This window comes from Lissotriton vulgaris, chromosome 4_1, assembly GCF_964263255.1.
Source record: "Lissotriton vulgaris chromosome 4_1, aLisVul1.2, whole genome shotgun sequence".
Classification (NCBI taxonomy): Eukaryota; Metazoa; Chordata; class Amphibia; order Caudata; family Salamandridae; genus Lissotriton; species Lissotriton vulgaris.
Window position 1 is genome coordinate 955,731,902 of NC_141691.1, and position 20,473 is coordinate 955,752,374.

General features: G+C 45.0%; 1 protein-coding gene across 1 annotated transcript in view; it reads left to right on the top strand.

Annotated features, from left to right (window-relative positions):
• The window catches only part of LOC147722749 (cytochrome c oxidase subunit 4 isoform 1, mitochondrial-like), a 370,649-nt gene extending 353,082 nt beyond the window's left edge, over nt 1-17,567 (top strand). The window contains exon 5 of the mRNA XM_086966886.1: nt 17,208-17,567. Within this exon, the coding sequence (XP_086823012.1) occupies nt 17,208-17,344 (137 nt within the window). The 3' untranslated portion in view covers nt 17,345-17,567. The remainder of the gene's footprint in view (nt 1-17,207) is intronic.
• The last annotated feature ends 2,906 nt before the right edge of the window (nt 17,568-20,473 follow it).

Consider the following 20,473-nt stretch of genomic DNA (forward strand, 5'->3'; position numbering starts at 1 on the left):
GATGCATGACCCATCTCACAGTGGTAGGAGAGGAAATAAGGAGTTGTTGTTCCCCCAGGGTAAAAAACCCTCAGTCTTAACCCATATGCTTTAATGCATCTCACCACACACAGTTTAGGATGATTGTTAAATGCCGGATAAGAAATCAATCTAGAGTTACATTTTGTACGTCTGCACAAAAGAAAAGTGACCCCTTCCAGAGTCAAAACTCTGCCTGTAACATTCAGTGCTCCAATGTCTGATTCTTTTTTGCAGGATACGAGGCACAATACCATAGCCAACTTACCTAGAAGTTCCTTTCGGGAAACATATATGTTGCTTTTCCATGACAGGAAGAGATTAACAACCAACATTGGTTCCATCAGAAATGGAAACCAAACTTGAGACCTCCAAGTCAGAGTTATTACCACAAGTTCCATAACCTGTCTTCATAGCTGAGCAGAGAGTCTTGTGATAATTGAGTCCTGATATAGAATTATGCTGCCAGTTTGTGAATGTTAACAGCCTGGTAAACAGAATAGACCAATTAACCTCATTTACACTGACTAATGAAACCTCTAATATTGTACCATGCAACAAACTGAAAATGTAACTGATAAAAATTAGACTAGGGCACAGCTAGTGTGGCAGGGATTAAGAATTATAAAGACGAAAAAAATGTCTGGGGGTCAAAGAATGCTATTATCTTACTGTGTAAATATCTGAAATGGTGCTGTGAGATGGACAAAGGTAAGACTAATATGTGAAAATGTGTGTCATACTGCACTTAAATTCCTGAATTTGGAAAAAAGTGCCCATCAGCTCCCGTCCGGTACCGCCCTATACATCATTTGGGCTCTCCTTTCCAGGCGAAAGTACAGTCTGTCTACGTGTGTGATATTGACAGACGGACAACTTCAAGAAAATCATGAGTTGTACATTGGGTAGGACCGGAAAATTGTATGTGTCCGGGTAACTGGATTACAGTGCCAAAAATTTAATTTTGTGATGAGAAGGTGCAGATAATAAAATTAGGTAGTAGTTGAGTGGATAAGAAAATTATTTTATTTGGTTCCCTCAATACTCCCAATTTTAAAATATAGGAAAACAAGCAGATTTAACATAATATCTGCAGGTCAGTAGGGTCGACATGTTTCAGCAAATGTGACTCTAAATATTTCACTGCTTTCTTCAGGACCTTGATGTTAATGACTACTGCACAAAAATAGAAAAATATCACCTGTATACTTTTCTCGGTGTTGCTCAGTCCTCTCCTCCATGACTAAAGGTGAAAGAAAAAGAAAACAGTGCACCACAACAAACCAAAAACACAGAAAGATTAGCACATAGGTATAAACATTTAGAGTAGCCATATGATGAGAATACTTCACCATATCTACAGAAATGGTCAAAAAATCATGATGAGGAACTGCGCACTTCACTAGAGGAATCGTCGAAGAAGGTCGAGCTTCCACAGCGCTCGAGTTTCAAGTGGTCTTAGAGCAGTGTTGAGCGAGTTTCTTTACCGCGTTTTGAAGTAGAAGCGCTGTTAAGCAATACTCGCGCTCGAACATTGAATTGAAGAATTGTCTGCTTCTTCATCTTTCTACTCACCTTGTCACCTCAGCTTCCACAGAGTGTTCAACGACGCTTGAGACTCTGCGAAGAAGAGATAAGTGAACGAATTCCAGAGGAATTATCGGAGTAATGTTTCCTGACTATTAATTTGCAGAAAAAAAACATTATGTATATGATAATATGTTAGAGACTTACCAGTTAATCCTACGTTGTAGAAGCCTGCAAGAAAAGGAGAATTTAGTTAATGAAAATATAAAGAAAGAATGTAGAGTAAGATATTAGATGCATTAGTCACACAGGTAGTGAGGTACATTTTAGTATCTAATTAGAGTAGTGCTAGGATAGGTAGTTTGAATAAATATAAATAGAGAAAATTCAGATAACAGTGAAGTTTGAATAAATACAAGAAGTGTACTTCTGGAGTTAAATAATAGCCACCTCAAGAAGGAAATGGTAAGACTTAAAACTATAGGATAAATAAACATAAAACCAAAAAACTGAGATATACATATACATAATAATCCCAGTCTCGTTTAATAGGTTCAATCCCAAACAGAAGAGGTCAATAAATAACTAAAAACAAAAAAGAACAGCATAAGGAGAGAAGCAAGAGCATTGGAATACTAGGTAAAAAGGTACATGAACTATAGATAGAGAGAGGACATAGAGTAGTCAGGTGTTATGTTAACCTCTCTTCTTGGGTACATTTAGGTTTTCTCTGAAGTCGAGTCTGCTGGACGGGCTGAACAAGAGAGGCTGAGAGAACAGATCCAGTGCAGTCTCTCTATTGTTTCTTATTTTATCCACTCCCCTCCCCCCTGTGGAGTCATCTAGAGTCAAGTTTTATAACGTGTTCTGGAGGATTCTGTAGAGGGAGTTGGGAACTTCTCGACTTCTGTTCCTGTGCAAGCTCAGAGCGGTAAGAGTACTTCAGTTATCTGACACACTGTTACAATTCTAGTAACATTGGTAGCTCCTGATGAGTTTCATTGAACGTAAGTAGCTCGCATTACAGAAAAGGTTGGAGACCCCTGCTCTAGAAGCAAATAACCTATAAGCATGAACCACTGTGTGTTTGACAGAACTTTTTGTATTAAATGAAACATTTCGTATCTTTTGTAACAGAAAGTTCCAGTTCTACTAAGGACTCGGAGGTGAGGATTATGCTTTTTCTCTTATTTTTTTTTACGGCAGCCTTGTTTAGCATCAACAGTAACTACCTTTCCCATCATCCATCTGGGAAAGGAAGGAGAACACATCAGTGAGCAGGAATACTGAGGGTCCAATAATAGTCTTTCTCAGTTGTCCCCAATTACTATGAAACTCGCAAGTATCGTAGAACTTTCAACAACATTAATTGAACATACCTCTAGGAAACTTTTACTTACTTTCTATATATTTATTGCCGGTCCGCTTCCCGACCCCCAGTAAAAAGGTGGGGTCCTGATCTATTGATCTCTAGGTGGGATATTCCTCACCTCAGATGTCTTAATAACATTTAAACTTTTCTTCACGAAAGCTTGGGCATTTTTCATTCTGTGTGGTCCAGAGGCGAGGATTATGCTTGTTCAAAGCTTTTTGAACACCAGCGATGTCATATCTACCACTGGCTTGAAATAGAAGTGTTAAAGGTTGAATCGGAGGACCAATTTGCAATGTTCTGATTGTCCTCCAACCGAGCCACTAGAGCAAAGGCTTTCAAGACCCTGGCACCTCTAGCAGAATGTGCTCTGAACTTGAAGTATCAATACCAGCCTGATGCATGACCCATCTCACAGTGGTAGGAGAGGAAATAAGGAGTTGACGTTCCCCCAGGGTAAAAAACCCTCAGTCTTATCCCCATATGCTTTAATGCATCTCACCACACACAGTTTAGGATGATTGTTAAATGCCGGATAAGAAATCAATCTAGAGTTACATTTTGTACGTCTGCACAAAAGAAAAGTGACCCCTTCCAGAGTCAAAACTCTGCCTGTAACATTCAGTGCTCCAATGTCTGATTCTTTTTTGCAGGATACGAGGCACAATACCATGGCCAACTTACCTAGAAGTTCCTTTCGGGAAATATATATGTTGCTTTTCCATGACAGGAAGAGATTAACAACCAACATTGGTTCCATCAGAAATGGAAACCAAACTTGAGACCTCCAAGTCAGAGTTATTACCACAAGTTCCATAACCTGTCTTCATAGCTGAGCAGAGAGTCTTGTGATAATTGAGTCCTGATATAGAATTACGCTGCCAGTTTGTGAATGTTAACAGCCTGGTAAACAGAATAGACCAATTAACCTCATTTACACTGACTAATGAAACCTCTAATATTGTACCATGCAACAAACTGAAAATGTAACTGATAAAAATTAGACTAGGGCACAGCTAGTGTGGCAGGGATTAAGAATTATAAAGACGAAAAAAATGTCTGGGGGTCAAAGAATGCTATTATCTTACTGTGTAAATATCTGAAATGGTGCTGTGAGATGGACAAAGGTAAGACTAATATGTGAAAATGTGTGTCATACTGCACTTAAATTCCTGAATTTGGAAAAAAGTGCCCATCAGCTCCCGTCCGGTACCGCCCTATACATCATTTGGGCTCTCCTTCCCAGGCGAAAGTACAGTCTGTCTACGTGTGTGATATTGACAGACGGACAACTTCAAGAAAATCATGAGTTGTACATTGGGTAGGACCGGAAAATTGTATGTGTCCGGGTAACTGGATTACAGTGCCAAAAATTTAATTTTGTGATGAGAAGGTGCAGATAATAAAATTAGGTAGTAGTTGAGTGGATAAGAAAATTATTTTATTTGGTTCCCTCAATACTCCCAATTTTAAAATATAGGAAAACAAGCAGATTTAACATAATATCTGCAGGTCAGTAGGGTCGACATGTTTCAGCAAATGTGACTCTAAATATTTCACTGCTTTCTTCAGGACCTTGATGTTAATGACTACTGCACAAAAATAGAAAAATATCACCTGTATACTTTTCTCGGTGTTGCTCAGTCCTCTCCTCCGTGACTAAAGGTGAAAGAAAAAGAAAACAGTGCACCACAACAAACCAAAAACACAGAAAGATTAGCACATAGGTATAAACATTTAGAGTAGCCATATGATGAGAATACTTCACCATATCTACAGAAATGGTCAAAAAATCACCATTATCTCAAATCTGGACTTTTAGCCATCTTACCTAATCGGTAGGAGGAAATGCATCACCCCGCCTGGCTGCTGCTCAGGTATGAAGAGCACCGCTCTAGTGAAAACACAAAACAAGACAAACCACTTAAACTAACTTCAGTCAGACACAACTTTAATCAGCTCATGTTCGAGTTGTAGTATGCTGCGCAGTAATTGATCATTGGTTTATGAACGTCCTTCTTCATGATTAGAAGATAATCTAATCTCATTAATACGTACATAATGCCAGGTTGACTCAAAATGTTGCTCGATGAACATGAGCTGATTAAAGTTCTGTCCATTCAATTATACCTAAAAATACATAAACACATTAAGAATTAATCTAGATTGTAGAGGATGTGTGTCTGATTGAAGTTAGTTTAAGTGGTTTGTCTTGTTTTGTGTTTTCACTAGAGCAGTGCTCCTCTTACCTGAGCAGCAGCCAGGTGGGGTGGTGCATATCCTCCTACCGATTAGGTAAGATGGCTAAAAGTCCAGATTTGAGATAATGGTGATTTTTATACCATTTCTGTAGATATGGTGAAGTATTCACATCATATGGCTACACTAAATGTTTATGCCTATGTGCTAATCTTTCTGTGTTTTGGTTTGTTGTGGTGCATTGTTCTCTTTTTCTTTCACCTTTAGTCACAGAGGAGAGGACTGTGCAACACCGAGAAAAGTATACAGGTGATATTTTTCTATTTTTGTGCAGTAGTCATTAACATCAAGGTCCTGAAGAAAGCAGTGACATATTTAGAGTCACATTTGCTGAAACATGTCGACCCTACTGACCTGCAGATATTATGTTAAATCTGCTTGTTTTCCTATATTTTAATATTGGGAGTATTGAGGGAACCTAATAAAATAATTTTCTTATCCACTCAACTACAACCTAATTTTATTATCTGCACCTTCTCATCACAAAATGTTATTTTTGGCACTGTAATCCAGTTACCTGGACACATAAAATTTTCCGGTCCTACCCAATGTACAACTCTTGATTTTCTTGAAGTTGTCCGTCTGTCAATATCACACACATAGACAGACTGTACTTTTTCCTGGGTAGGAGAGCCCAAATGATGTATAGGGCGGTACCGGGCGGGAGCTGATGGGCACTTTTTTCCAAATTCAGGAATTTAAGTGCAGTATGACACACATTTTCACATATTAGTCTTACCTTTGTCCATCTCACAGCACCATTTCAGATATTTACACAGTAAGATAATAGCATTCTTTGACCCCCAGACATATTTTTCGTCTTTATAGTGTCAATAGGGCATGTGTCTGTTGGGTCGGTAATCCAGCCCTAGGACCCTCTTCTAACGTTGTATTTTATTATTAATGGATTAAGAATTGCCTTAGTGAATGTAGACTGTGAATAATGCAGAATAGAGTGGCTTCAAACCAGATGAAAAATATGAGTAATGGACCGAGAAGGGGCGTTTTGGGGTCAAGATTATTTAACTCATGCAGATACCTTCAAAGGAAATGCATAGCTTTGCTCTTAACCTTTTGGAAATCCACAACTGAAAATAAATGAGGCTCTTAAATGTAGAAGGCAGTAAACCTCAGAAACCGTAAAAATACCTGGGGCCATATTATCAAGAAAGGGCGATACATTATCGCCGCTTTTATCGGCAGGAAACTGCCGCTAAAGCGGCGATAATGGGCTTGATAATATGCCCTTGCCAATTCCCATAGAAGCCCAGGTTAACACCAGAACCTGGGCTTCTATGGGAATTCACAAGGGCCTATTATCAAGCACATTATCGCCACTTTAGCTGCAGTTTCCTGCCGATAAAAGCGGCATTAATGTATCGCCCTTTCTTGATAATATGGCCCTACTAGTTTATTTGTTTGTACTTTCATTTTAACAAATGAAGCATATTGCGCTAAACACTTAGGTATCTCTATTTATGTCATGTATATGCAAATAGTAAAAATATCATAATTTTAAACATTGTAGGTATTGTATGTAACTTCACTCAAGGTTCCCTACATTTTACTTGTTCTGTTAAATCTGATTTTTAAACAACTGATTTATACTTCATTATATGCCGTCCCAGAGATTTGTTTGTATCAAGGACCCTTACACTGCACATGAATGAGAACTTCTGAAGCAATAGTTGTGCCAAACCGATCCACTTGTTATTTCCTTACAGCCCATTATTACCCAGTTATCGATTGAGTGAATGAAGATAGTGTCATTAAATTGTAGATTCAGCAGCTGGTGGCTACTATTTCGTCCTGGCTTCCCATGTAAACACTCTTTCACTAGCTTATTGCACATGTGCCTAGTAAATGTATGTTAGAACCTGAGATGTCAGGTCACCTAGGGTAGCCTGACCTAGGGCAAGACATGCATTTCAGAGGCACAAGTGTGAAGGTTGCAAACCACCCAGCAGTAAATCCACGCAATAACACTTAAAAAGGACACTACACCAATTTGTTAGGAAAATATGAGCTGGTTTATAAAAATAATATCTTTGCACTTTTACTTTCAGAGTTCACAACTAATTACACTTCAGTTTGTTTGGGATATAACAAGAATACTTTTCAAACTACTGAGCAATTAATCATCTAGGTTCAACAATACATTACTCTAGTCATGAAATCAGTGATAACACTTTCAGATTGGCTTACTTAAATCAATAATCAATATCAATAGTGCATCCACTCAGACTCCAGAATTTGATTAGATATTGTCACTATACAGTGTACTATACTTGTCTCCCACAAGCTACTCCCCTCATCTCATGACACTGTTGGAGAAACAAGCAATGACTAAGCTAGGTTAGTTCCCTACAGGTTTGAGCATCACTTTCAACAAAGAGCAGTAGTTTTCTTGTAGAAGAGTCTATACTCCTCCAGCAAAGGGGACTCCTTCCCTTCCTCCTCACTGCTGACAACTGTAAAGGTGCTATTCCAAGCAGAGCAACGTTTCATATAGACCCCTCAGGAATTAACCAAGGGCGCTCCACCCTCTGGAAGGGACTCTTTATTCCCCTACTTGTGAAGTCTTGCTCCCCTGCCCTCGTGTAACTCTCCTTACTTGTGGTCGGGTTCTTGAGGTGCCAGTGAGTGGGGGTATCCGCTTGACAGGGAACAGGGGGGCCAAGCGCTGAGAAGGCTCACCAGCCTCCCGGGGCACCTCTCTCCCGCTCGCGCCGGCTCCTCTGGTAGCGCTCGAGCGGGGAAAAGAGATCTCTGTTTACTGCAGGCTGCCGGGCTCCTCCGTCCCCCCTCCCGCTCGCGCCAGCTCCTTCGTGAGGCGCTCGAGCGGGGGAAGACGATACCACACGCCTAAGCCTCTGCTCTGCTCTCGGCGCCTTCCCGTCTGGTCCCGCCTCCGCCTTCCTGTCGAGAAGCTGCGCGAGCGAGCAGCGGCTTCAACTGGAGTCTGCTCGGTTCGGCTTCCTCCGGCTCCGCCCCCAAACACCGGCTCACTCGCTCCTATGCCGGGTTAGCGCTGACAGGACACAGCGCCGGAAACGATCCTTCACTCCAGCGCCCACTGCTACCACAGGACACAGGCACACAGGCGGCCTGATCACGCCGCCAGCGCCCCACAAAGCGCCTCGAGGAGAGCATGCTCCCAGCCCTACGTCAGTCACAGGGAGTTCCCTTGAGCAAGGGCAGCCCAGGTACAGGGAAAAGGGGGGGGATAACCTGTAATGCGTGGCGATAGACTCCTCACCAGCTCACAATCCCTACAACCCCTGTAATAATATCCTGGGGATCACTTCCCTTTAGTTCCTTTACTGGGCAGAGGACTGCGCTCCGCAGCGCTTCAGTCTCCTTCTCCTGAAGACTTCCCCTGTATGATTTAGACAAGGGGCAAGCTAGGCGCCCAGGGTCTCCAGTAACCCTCAACAGCGGGGTCAGGACAAGTAACCTGCCGGGACACTCCCTGGAGTAGCCGTGCGCTATATAAGCAACCCCAATAACATAACATAATATAACATAACCCAAAGGGGGATTGTGTGGTGGATCAGTAAGGCAGCTTCCCAGTCCAGGAGGTCAACCCTATGACTAGCCTCTTCCCACCCTTAGCTACAGCCTGTCCTCCAGCTGACTCTCTCAGGTAGACAAAATGGCTGCCCAGCATTCCGCCTTATATAGGCTGACCCTCAGTGGTCCAGAAAGGACCAGAAGGTTCTGGAACGCCCTATACTAGTCTATGGGCAAGTTCTGGGTTTGGCAGTTAGGGCAGTTGGTAGCCACCATTTTGTGGTTCCAACTTTTCCTGTCAGAACAGGCCTCTGGGCCTGAGGTGAAAAACTATGAGGGGGAAAAAGAACACCTATCCCCTTGACCAACACCTATAAAAAGTTAGTGGACAAAAATTATCAAGGGTATGAGGGGCAAAAAGGGGACAAAATAAATAATAAATTGGAGGGACTACGCAAAAAGCCAGACAGGTCTAACACGCGTCCCCCCCAGCTGAAAGTGGGGAGAACTACCCAACCCCTTGGGAGTCCTCATCACTAAGGCGGAAATACCTGGAGAGACCGTCTGCATTGGCGTGGTCCACTCCAGGCCGATGTTCCACCCGGAAGTCCATTCCCTGTAGGGAGATGGACCACCTCAACAGCTTGGGATTTTCCCCCTTCATTTGCATCAGCCAACGAAGGGGGCGGTGGTCAGTCTGAACCAGGAAGCGCGAGCCAAAGAGGTATGGCCGCAGCTTCTTCAGTGCCCACACCACCGCAAAAGCTTCCCTCTCAATTGCACTCCACTTCTGTTCCCGGGGAAGCAGTCTCCTGGATAAGAAGACTACAGGCTGATCCAGGCCCTCTTCATTTAGTTGCGATAACACTGCCCCAATGCCATGTTCTGATGCATCTGTTTGGACAATGAACTCCTTGGAGAAGTCTGGGGCCTTCAGGACCGGTGCTGCACACATTGCCTGCTTCAGTTTCACAAAAGCTTGCTGACAAGCTCCCGTCCAAACTATCCGTCGAGGTTGTTTCTTTGAGGTGAGCTCTGTGAGGGGCGCTACAATAGTGCCATACCCCTTCACAAAGCGACGGTAGTAGCCTGTGAGGCCCAGGAAAGCTCGGACCTCAGTCTGTGTCTTGGGGGGTTCCCAGGCCATGATTGCCTCAATCTTCGCCTGCAGGGGCTGCACAGTCCCCCTACCCACCAAGTGTCCAAGGTACACAACCGACCCCTGCCCAATCTGGCATTTGCTGGCCTTGATTGTCAATCCAGCTTGTTTCAGGGCCTGGAGAACTGCTTGCAAATGCTGCAAATGGTCCTCCCAACTGCTACTGAAGACAGCAATGTCATCCAGGTAAGCAGCAGAGAAACTCTCCATTCCAGAGAGGACCTGGTTCACCAGCCGCTGAAATGTGGCAGGGGCGTTCTTGAGCCCAAAGGGCATCACACAGAACTGGAAGTGTCCCTCAGGCGTGGAGAAGGCTGACCTTTCCCTTGCTCCATCTGTCAAGGAGATCTGCCAGTACCCTGAAGTGAGGTCAAAGGTACTCAGATATTGGGCAGCTCCTAGCCGGTCAATTAATTAATCCGCCCTAGGGATCGGATGAGCATCAGTCTTTGTGACTGAGTTCAGTCCTCGGTAATCCACACAGAACCTCAGTTCAGGTGTGGTGCCTGGTGGTGCGGCTTTTGGCACGAGCACCACCGGACTGGACCAAGGGCTGTTAGAAGGTTCAATAACTCCCAGCTCTAGCATCTTGGCAACCTCTCCATGGATGCTAGCCTTCACCTTGTCGGAAAGCCGGTAGGTCTTCGACTTCACTGGTGGGCTATCCCCTGTGTCCACATCATGGGTACACAGGTGAGTCCTTCCCGGGACAAGGGAGAACAACGTAGAGTACTGCTCCAGGACCTGGCGGCAGTCCTCCCGTTGCTCAGGAGTTAGAGTGGGAGAGAGAATCACTCCCTCCACTGACCCATCCTTCTCTTGAGACGAGAATAGATCTGGGAGAGGTTCGCTTTCCGCTTCCTCTTCCCCATCAGTCACCATCATCAACATGACCTCGGGCCTCTCATGGTGGGGTTTGAGACGGTTGGCATGCAGCACCCGTAGGGGCTGCCGAGGGGTCTTAAGGTCCACCAGGTATGTGGCCTTACCCTTCTTCTCCAACACTTCAAAGGGGCCTGTCCAGCGATCCTGGAGGGCGCTAAGCTCTCCAGGCTCCATCACCCACACTTTCTGGCCAGGCTGCAATTCCACCTGGTGAGCATTGTGGTCATACCACTCTTTCATGACTGCCTAGCTGGCCTCCAAGTTGTCAGAAGCCTGCTTCCACAACTTCGCCATTTGGCTCCTGAAGGCCAGCATGTAGCTCACCACATCCTGGGGGGGTTTCCTGGGAGACTTCTCCCAACCATCCTTCACCAGGGTGAGAGGACTGCGTACAGGGTGCCCATACAGAAGCTCAAAGGGGCTGAAGCCCACTCCCTTCTGTGGCACTTCCCTGTAAGAAAAGAGCAAACAGGGTAGGAGGACGTCCCATTTCCTCCGCAGGCTTTCGGGCAGACTTCTGATCATGCCCTTCAAGGTCTTATTAAACCTCTCAACCAGTCCATTTGACTGGGGGTGATAAGGAGTGGTGAACCGGTAGGTCACTCCACACTCCTTCCACATTGCCCGCATGTACGCTGACATGAAGTTGGTCCCCCTGTCGGACACAACTTCCTTGGGGAATCCCACTCGGGTAAAGATCCCCATTAGGGCTCTAGCCACCACAGGTGCAGTGACTGTCCTCAGAGGAATTGCCTCTGGGTGCCGTGTGGCATGATCCACCAGGACCAGGATGAACCTGTGACCAGCTGTGGTTGGTGGATCTAAAGGCCCTACAATGTCGATGCCCACCCTCTCAAAGGGTGTGCTAACGACTGGAAGTGGTTCCAGGGGAGCCTTTAGCTTCACCACTGTTTTCCCACTGGCCTGGCAGGATACACATGTCCGACAGTAGGTGTTGGACGCCACTTTCATCTGAGGCCAGTAAAAGTGGAGGACAAGCCGTGCAAAGGTCTTGTCCTGGCCTAAGTGTCCTGCCAGGGGTATCGCATGAGCCAATTCCAGCAGAAAGGCTCGGAATTGTTGCGGGACTACCAAGGCCCTTGACGAACCAGGTAAGGGTACCTTGGGTTCACTGTAGAGGAGTCCATCCTCCCAGTAAATATGGTAGTGTCCCGTAACATCACCTGCTGCTTGGGCTTCAGCCTGTCGCCTCAGTCCCTCAAGGGTAGGGCACTCCCTCTGCCCCTTACAGAATTCCTCTCTGGTAGGACCTCCCTCCACATGCCACTCAGCAGGGATGGGTAAATCCTCCAGAGAGTCTACTTCCCCCTCCACAGACTCCTGGTCCTCCACCGCAGGTGGCCGATCTGTCTCATGGGGTGTGGAAGCCGGAGCAGGCTCTTCCTGTCTCCGGGTCTGTCCCTTTTTAGCAGCGGGTTGGGCCATTGTTCCAGGCTCCAACCCAGGCGAACTCCCTCTCCGGGCAGTCACAGACCGTGTGCTTACACATGCCCAGTCAGGTGTACCCAGCATCGCAGAATGCGTCCGGTATTCCACCTCTCTCCAAGTGTTGTGCTCCATATCATTCCCCAACAGACAATCGACTGGCACAGCAGGGCTTACGGCAACTCGAAGTGAACCTGCAACCCCCTCCCACTCAAAGGGAACCTCAGCCACTGGATAGTGGCCCATTCTGCCGTCAGCCATCGCGGCGGGGTGGAGTACATTGGGAACCACCTGCTCTGGAGACACCAGTTGACTTCTCACCATAGTCATACTGGCTCCGGTATCTCTCAGAGCCTCCCCTCTCTGGCCATTGATGGTGACCCGTTGCCCATACCTTGTAGTATTTGGGGGCACCTGGATCTTTGGAACCATCTCCCGCTCTCCCAGGGACACTAAGGTGACGCCCGCCCACTCACCCCCCTTATCTAAGGGCAACTCCTCCCCGAGCGCTACACTAGCTACTCCCGGTGACTTTCCTCCGGTGGGAGGGGGTGGTCTCTTTGGGCATCTGACATCTCCCTTATAATGTCCAACACCACCACATTCAAAACAGTGGAGAACCCTTGGCTGCTGGCTTTGGCCAGGATTAGGGTTTTTGGGCGGGTTTGCCCTAGGGGTGAAACCTGCTCCCTTTCCTTGGAAATTATTTTGGGGACCTTTGGAGAACTCCTTCTTTTTATCTCCCCCCTCCTTATTCTGGGGGGCGCCCTGTCCGGCTTTTTGAGAATCCCCTCCAGTTCCCTTTGAGGACACCCGGGTGCTCGCCCAAGTGTCCGCCTCCTCTGCAAGCTTCCGGGGATTGGTCAGCTTGCTGTCCACCAGGTGTTGGCGCAGCTCGGGAAAACATTTCTCGAGGAGGTGTTCTTTCAAAAATAGATTGTACAGCCCCTCATAATCTTTCACCTCGCTGCTCTTGACCCAACCCTCCAAAGCTTTCTTGGCGTAGTCTAAGAAGTCTACCCAATTCTGGGTACTCAGTTTGTGACTTCCCCTGAATTTCTGTCTGTATCTTTCAGGGGTAAGTCCAAACTTCTTCACCAGTGCCACCTTCATTGTAGGGTAGTGGGTTTGCTCATCCTGCTCCAGAGCCAACAAGGTGTCTCTGCCAGCAGGTGGCATGTATTTATACAGCCCACCCCCCAGTGAGTTTCTAGGATCCCGTGAGCCCTTAAAGAAACTTCGTAGGCGGCCAACCATTTGGCAATGTCATCGCCTGTGGTGTAACTGGCGATGACATCTTTGGGTAAATAGGGTCTGGGTTCCCTGGTGTTCACCTTAATTTCGCTGCCACCATTATCTGGATTGGGAGATCTTAGTGATAAAGCTTGTAGGTCCATCTCCTTGATGGTTCGCTCATGGGCTAACCTCTTGTCCTCCCTTTCCATATCCATCCTAGCTAATTCCAACTTCGTCTCCTCTCCTCCCTCCTATCTTCTAGCTCGGCGTCAGTCAAACCCCTCTCCGAGACGCTGCTGCCCACTCTCGAAGGTGTCCTGGGACCTGTCAACAGATTCCCCCTCCCAGCTTGGTACAACATTGCAGTCTCCAGGACAGTGTCCCTGTCACTCCCTTCTGTGTCCTGTTCCTCCACTAGATGAGCTTCCACCCATGCCCTGATGCTTTTCAGCAACTCGACTTTCCTGGCACCTTTGTTAAAGAATACCCCCTGTTGCTGACACCATTCCTTGAGTTGGGTCACGGTGTAAGACTCTAGTTCTTCAAAATTTAATTCCATCTTTTCCTATGGAATAAATTAAGCATACAGGAGAAAACCAAGAAGTGACCTGAGGTTAACCTCCACCCACCACCAGAAATAAATTTGAAAAAAACAAAATTCAAATTAGGAGGGCCGCAAGGAGAAAACTCCTGGTGTAGGTCAGTGTATTGCGTTGAATTACTAATGAGTAGCTGCAACCAAGTCAGAATCCCACCGCTAGGCACCAATCTGTTAGAACCTGGGATGTCAGGTCACCTAGGGTAGCCTGGCCTAGGGCAAGACATGCATTTCAGAGGCACAAGTGTGAAGGTTGCAAACCACCCAGCAGTAAATCCACCCAATAACACTTAAAAAGGACACTACATCAATTTGTTAGGAAAATATGAGCTGGTTTATAAAAATAATATCTTTGCACTTTTACTTTCAGAGTTCACAACTAATTACACTTCAGTTTGTTTGGGATATAACAAGAATACTTTTAAACTACTGAGCAATTAATCATCTAGGTTCAACAATACATTACTTTAGTCATGAAATCAGTGATAACACTTTCAGATTGGCTTACTTAAATCAATAATCAATATCAATAGTGCATCCACTCAGACTCCAGAATTTGATTAGATATTGTCACTATACAGTGTACTATACTTGTCTCCCACAAGCTACTCCCCTCATCTCATGACACTGTTGGAGAAACAAGCAATGACTAAGCTAGGTTAGTTCCCTACAGGTTTGAGCATCACTTTCAACAAAGAGCAGTAGTTTTCTTGTAGAAGAGTCTATACTCCTCCAGCAAAGGGGACTCCTTCCCTTCCTCCTCACTGCTGACAACTGTAAAGGTGCTATTCCAAGCAGAGCAACGTTTCATATAGACCCCTCAGGAATTAACCAAGGGCGCTCCACCCTCTGGAAGGGACTCTTTAGTCCCCTACTTGTGAAGTCTTGCTCCCCTGCCCTCGTGTAACTCTCCTTACTTGTGGTCGGGTTCTTGAGGTGCCAGTGAGTGGGGGTATCCGCTTGACAGGGAACAGGGGGGCCAAGGGCTGAGAAGGCTCACCATCCTCCCGGGGCACCTCTCTCCTCTCTCCCGCTCGCGCCAACTCCTCTGGTAGCGCTCGAGCGGGGAAAAGAGATCTCTGTTTACTGCAGGCTGCCGGGCTCCTCCGTCCCCCCTCCTGCTCCGCCAGCTCCTTCGTGAGGCGCTCGAGTGGGGGAAGACGATACCACACGCCTAAGCCTCTGCTCTGCTCTCGGCGCCTTCCCGCCTGGTCCCGCCTCCGCCTTCCTGTCGAGAAGCGGAGCGACCGGGCATGCGCGAGCGAGCAACGGCTTCAACTGGAGTCTGCTCAGTTCGGCTTCCTCCGGCTCCGCCCCCAAACACCGGCTCACTCGCTCCTATGCCTGGTTAGCGCTGACAGGACACAGCGCCGGAAACGATCCTTCACTCCAGCGCCCACTGCTACCACAGGACACAGGCACACAGGCGGCCTGATCACGCCGCCAGCGCCCCACAAAGCGCCTCGAGGAGAGCACGCTCCCAGCCCTACGTCAGTCACAAGGAGTTCACTTGAGCAAGGGCAGCCCAGGTAGAGGGAAAAGGGGGGGATAACCTGTAATGCGTGGCGATAGACTCCTCACCAGCTCACAATCCCTACAACCCCTGTAATAATATCCTGGGGATCACTTCCCTTTAGTTCCTTTACTGGGCAGAGGACTGCGCTCCGCAGCGCTGCAGTCTCCTTCTCCTGAAGACTTCCCCTGTATGATTTAGACAAGGGGCAAGCTAGGCGCCCAGGGTCTCCAGTAACCCTCAACAGCGGGGTCAGGACAAGTAACCCAAAGGGGGATAGTGTGGTGGATCAGTAAGGCAGCTTCCCAGTCCAGGAGGTCAAACCTATGACTAGCCTCTTCCCACCCTTAGCTACAGCCTGTCCTCCAGCTGACTCTCTCAGGTAGACAAAATGGCTGCCCAGCATTCCGCCTTATATAGGCTGACCCTCAGTGGTCCAGAAAGGACCAGAAGGTTCTGGAACGCCCTATACTAGTCTATGGGCAAGTTCTGGGTTTGGCAGTTAGGGCAGTTGGTAGCCACCATTTTGTGGTTCCAACTTTTCCTGTCAGAACAGGCCTCTGGGCCTGAGGTGAAAAACTATGAGGGGGAAAAAGAACACCTATCCCCTTGACCAACACCTATAAAAAGTTAGTGGACAAAAATTATCAAGGGTATGAGGGGCAAAAAGGGGACAAAATAAATAATAAATTGGAGGGACTACGCAAAAAGCCAGACAGGTCTAACAATGTAGTACTGTGCTATTTACTATATTAATCTTCTAAATTACCGAACATTTATCGACATTTCAGAGGATATTTTCACAGTAAAAAATAGTGATGTCCCTTCCGAATCCTACAGTATTCAAATACACTAGATCTCTTTTATTACATTGGCAGTGCTTAATTTGAGCCGGTGCTTCCCGGTGCTTGGCGCCGGCACTTAATTGTCAACACCGGCACTTGTGGCACTGTCTGACATTACCACAAAACTCAACTACTAATTCAGTATACATTAAAAATTACTATTACCAGCTGCCCAAGCCATTCTTATAGCTTTAGGGGACTGGAATAGTCTGAATTGTCACCCCTGCAGGCGTATGTTGGTTAGTAGTTGTGTTGTTACTACCATTGGCAGCATGGCATGGGCAATGTGTGGTGCAAGCTACAGTGGCCTCCTGACAAGAGCCCTGGCACTTGTATTTTTTACAAATTAAGCACTGCCTAATTGGCTCCTTCTCGTAATTTTTCCAGTACCTACTCAGTAAGGTTCTTCTTACTATCTTTTGCTAGATAAAACCAGTGAAGCAAGAGTTTATATGGTGCAAATACTTTAAACCTTTATCTGTAACTATATTTGTATTGCATAAATAATAGACTGTCGAAAACATTAAAATAGACAATATCTACTTTTGGTCCGAAAGCTGTCCTTACCATCAATATAAGAAATGTTTTCTCTTATGTATTTAAGAAAAGATTTAATAAAATGTTTCCATGCCACCCCATCCCCACTGCCCCAGCCCCGCCCACCTCTCTTGCCAGTGCCGGCTGCGCCTGGAATTACCTGGTGAAAGGCATAATTGATTAATGTTCATTTAACACTTCAGTTTTTTAAACTGAACAGATGCTTCCTATCAACGTTCAATGTTCCTTAGGATTATTGAGAAATATTTGACTTTGAATGTTTCTTTTTTACTTTTCAGTGTATGGTGATGTTCCTCACACATTCTCCGAAGATTGGATTGCAATGCAGACAAAGAAAATGCTTGATATGAGGGTCAACCCTGTGACCGGCTTCTCATCCCACTGGGACTATGAGAAGAACGAATGGAAGAAATGAAGCCTTATCTGGAGTCTACGTGGTGAAAAATGTTTTATATAACATATTACTTATGTTCAAACAACAAACCATACCTTTTTCTTAAATAGAATTTATGCCACACTGTAAACAGTTGTTTAAAGTTTTTACCAGACCTAGTTTGTTTTTGTTAGATGTTATCTCTTCTTAGCTATGTAAGATTGCTTGCTTAATAAACGTTTTCAAAGAAAAAAAACAAAATCAACTGTGCCACGTGTGTGTGTGTGTGTGAATATATATGTATATTTTGTACCCATAATGCCAAAAGATGCCATTGACGATTTTAACGACATGGTTACAGAAGAATTAAAACAATTGAACAAAACAGTCAAATCTAAACACCATAGGATGAGACATGTTGAACTACAATATCATAATTTAATGCACAAGTTAAAGTATAAGAAAGATCTCATCATTAACAAAGCCGACAAAGGAGGCAATGTTGTACTATGGCCTAGAGACCTCTATATGGTTGAAGCAATGAAACATTTAAATGACACTGAGGGCCAGATGTAGGTAATTCATATTTACCTACTCTTAAATACCGAATCATACCGATTCGGTATTTAAGAGTAGGTAAATAGGAAGGGGGCTGATGTAGGTAATTCTTATTTTAGAATTACGGAATCGGTATGATTCGGTATTTACCGATTCGGTAAATACCGAATCAGTATTTCCTATTGATTCCTATGGGCCTTTAAGCAGATAGGAATCAATAGTAAATACCGATTCGGTATTTACCGAATCAGTAAATACAGAATCCTGCAAGGGTGAACGGGGTGTCACTTTGACACCCTGTAGCACCCCAATTCCAGGCTTGTGTGCCATGTGGCACACATACATGCCCTAAGGGCATGTCTGTGTGTTACATGGCACAGGTGTACATGCACAGATGTGCATGTACACCTGAATTCGGTATTTTACCACCCAATTGTATTGGGTGATAAAATACCGAATTCTGAAGGCCTGTAGCACTGTAAACAGTGCTACCTACATCTGGGATTTACCAAATCGGTAAAATTACCGATTCGGTATTTTACAGAATCAGTAAATTTACTGATTCTGTAAAATAATGGCCCCTACATCTCAAAAACCAATTACCGGTTGGTAACAGCTGAAATCGGCCGTTACCGACCGGTAATTGGCGACCTACATCTGGCCCTGAGTGTTATAGGGCGGTATTTTTCATAGACCTAAAAATATGACCATCCTAATACACCGATTTTATACTTCATTCCTAAGGTTCACAAGAACATTATCCCCACTCCAGGAAGACCGATCCTTTCAGCACAAAAAAGTCTATTAGAGCCTGTTTCAATATTTGTAGATTATTTTTTACAGGAGTTTTTATCTAATTTACCATCATTTTTAAAATTGAAATAATGAATTGAATAATAAATGAGACAGTGAATATTTGCTGATTGTGATGGACATAGCATCGCTATAAACAAGTATCTGTCATGCGGATGGTATAAATGCAGTAACTTACTTTTTGGGGCAACGTGATATTGGTTTTCTTGAACACAACAGAATGTTAATTGAAATGATTGAGTTGTGTCTCAAAAATAATTTCTTTCTATTCAACAAATTAGACTACCATCAACTACGAGGAGTGGCTATGGGGGCATGCTTCTCCCCTAGCTACGCATGTTTACATGTGGGCTGGTGGGAAGAGCATGTCCTCAGGGGTCAACAAGGAGAAGTGTCCAAAACCATATTTGCCATTGATGGCATTACATAGATGATATGTGTTTCATTTGGAAGGGTTCTAAAACATCAGCCATGAATTTTGTGGACACCCTAAACACCAACGCGCTAAATCTTAATTTTACTGCCACCATTAGTCCTACGAATGTGGAATTTTAAGATGTATTAGTTTATGTCGAGTATGGTGCTCTATACACTAAACTGAACAGGAAAGATTCGGCGGGGAACTCTGTCCTCCATGCGACAGTTCCCACCCTAAACATCTAATTCGCAGCATCCCATATGGAGAATTTCTGCAAATCCGCCGTATTTGCAGCAATGACAAGGATTTAGAAATCTGTCAGAATGAACCTGTACAAAGATTTTTATTCCTTGGCTATTGGTCTAAATATCTGAATTCTGCCCATATGAAAGCCAATTCCTTATCACATGACACCTGCCTAGTCATTTCCAACCCCCAGATTGAGACTGCAGTTAATAACGCCATCACTATGAAAGATAAGACCCAAGTAGTTAGGCTTATTACTGCCTATTCTTGACAGCAAAAACAGATTAGGAGTATTGTGCAGTAAAACTGGCCAATAGTGCATACTGACCTCACACTGTCTCAAATGTTACCAGCTTCACCTGTTTTAACTTTTAGAAGGTCACCTGCTATGAGAGATAACTTGATAAGAAACAGCACAGGAGTCACAACCACCACTACATGGTTATCATCTAAGTGTGGCTTCTTTAAAGGGCTTGCAAATTTGGGACGAACACAACAGAATACATGACTGCCTTTAGCAATACCCCTGTTAAGATACAAGGTTATTTTACTTGCTGTATAGACTTCGAAGTCTATGTGCTTTGGTGTACATGCAGCTTGCAGTATGTAGGGAGCACTAAGCTCCAAGTGTACAACCGCATACTACAACACCTCAGAGCCGCAGTAAATTCCGATCCCATTTATCCCGTTGCAAGACACCTGAAATTAGCCCACAACAAAAAATTAAAGGATTTAGATTACTTTGTGATTGGGGCAGTTCCTCTATCAATTCGTGGAGGCAATAGAGAACGCCAGTTAAGACAACTTGAATCTAAATTCATCCTCGAACTCGACACTAAGATGCCGAATGGCCTTAACATGGGGAAGGATTTGCACAACTTCTTATGAATCTATCCCGTACATTTATATTTTGCTATCTGACTGGAACCCTCAGATTTCTTCGGTGCTGTATCCAAGTATCCCTGTATTTTATCCACTACTAGTATATTTATTCATGACTCCCTTTCTGTTTCTCCCCTTTATTCTCCCTAACGTCTACTGTCCATAGATTGAGATAGGTGGTTTCTTGTTGAGAACCATTGCATTATCCTATTTTCATTACATGCTCTGGTCGAGTAAGGGCACTTGCCCTACAC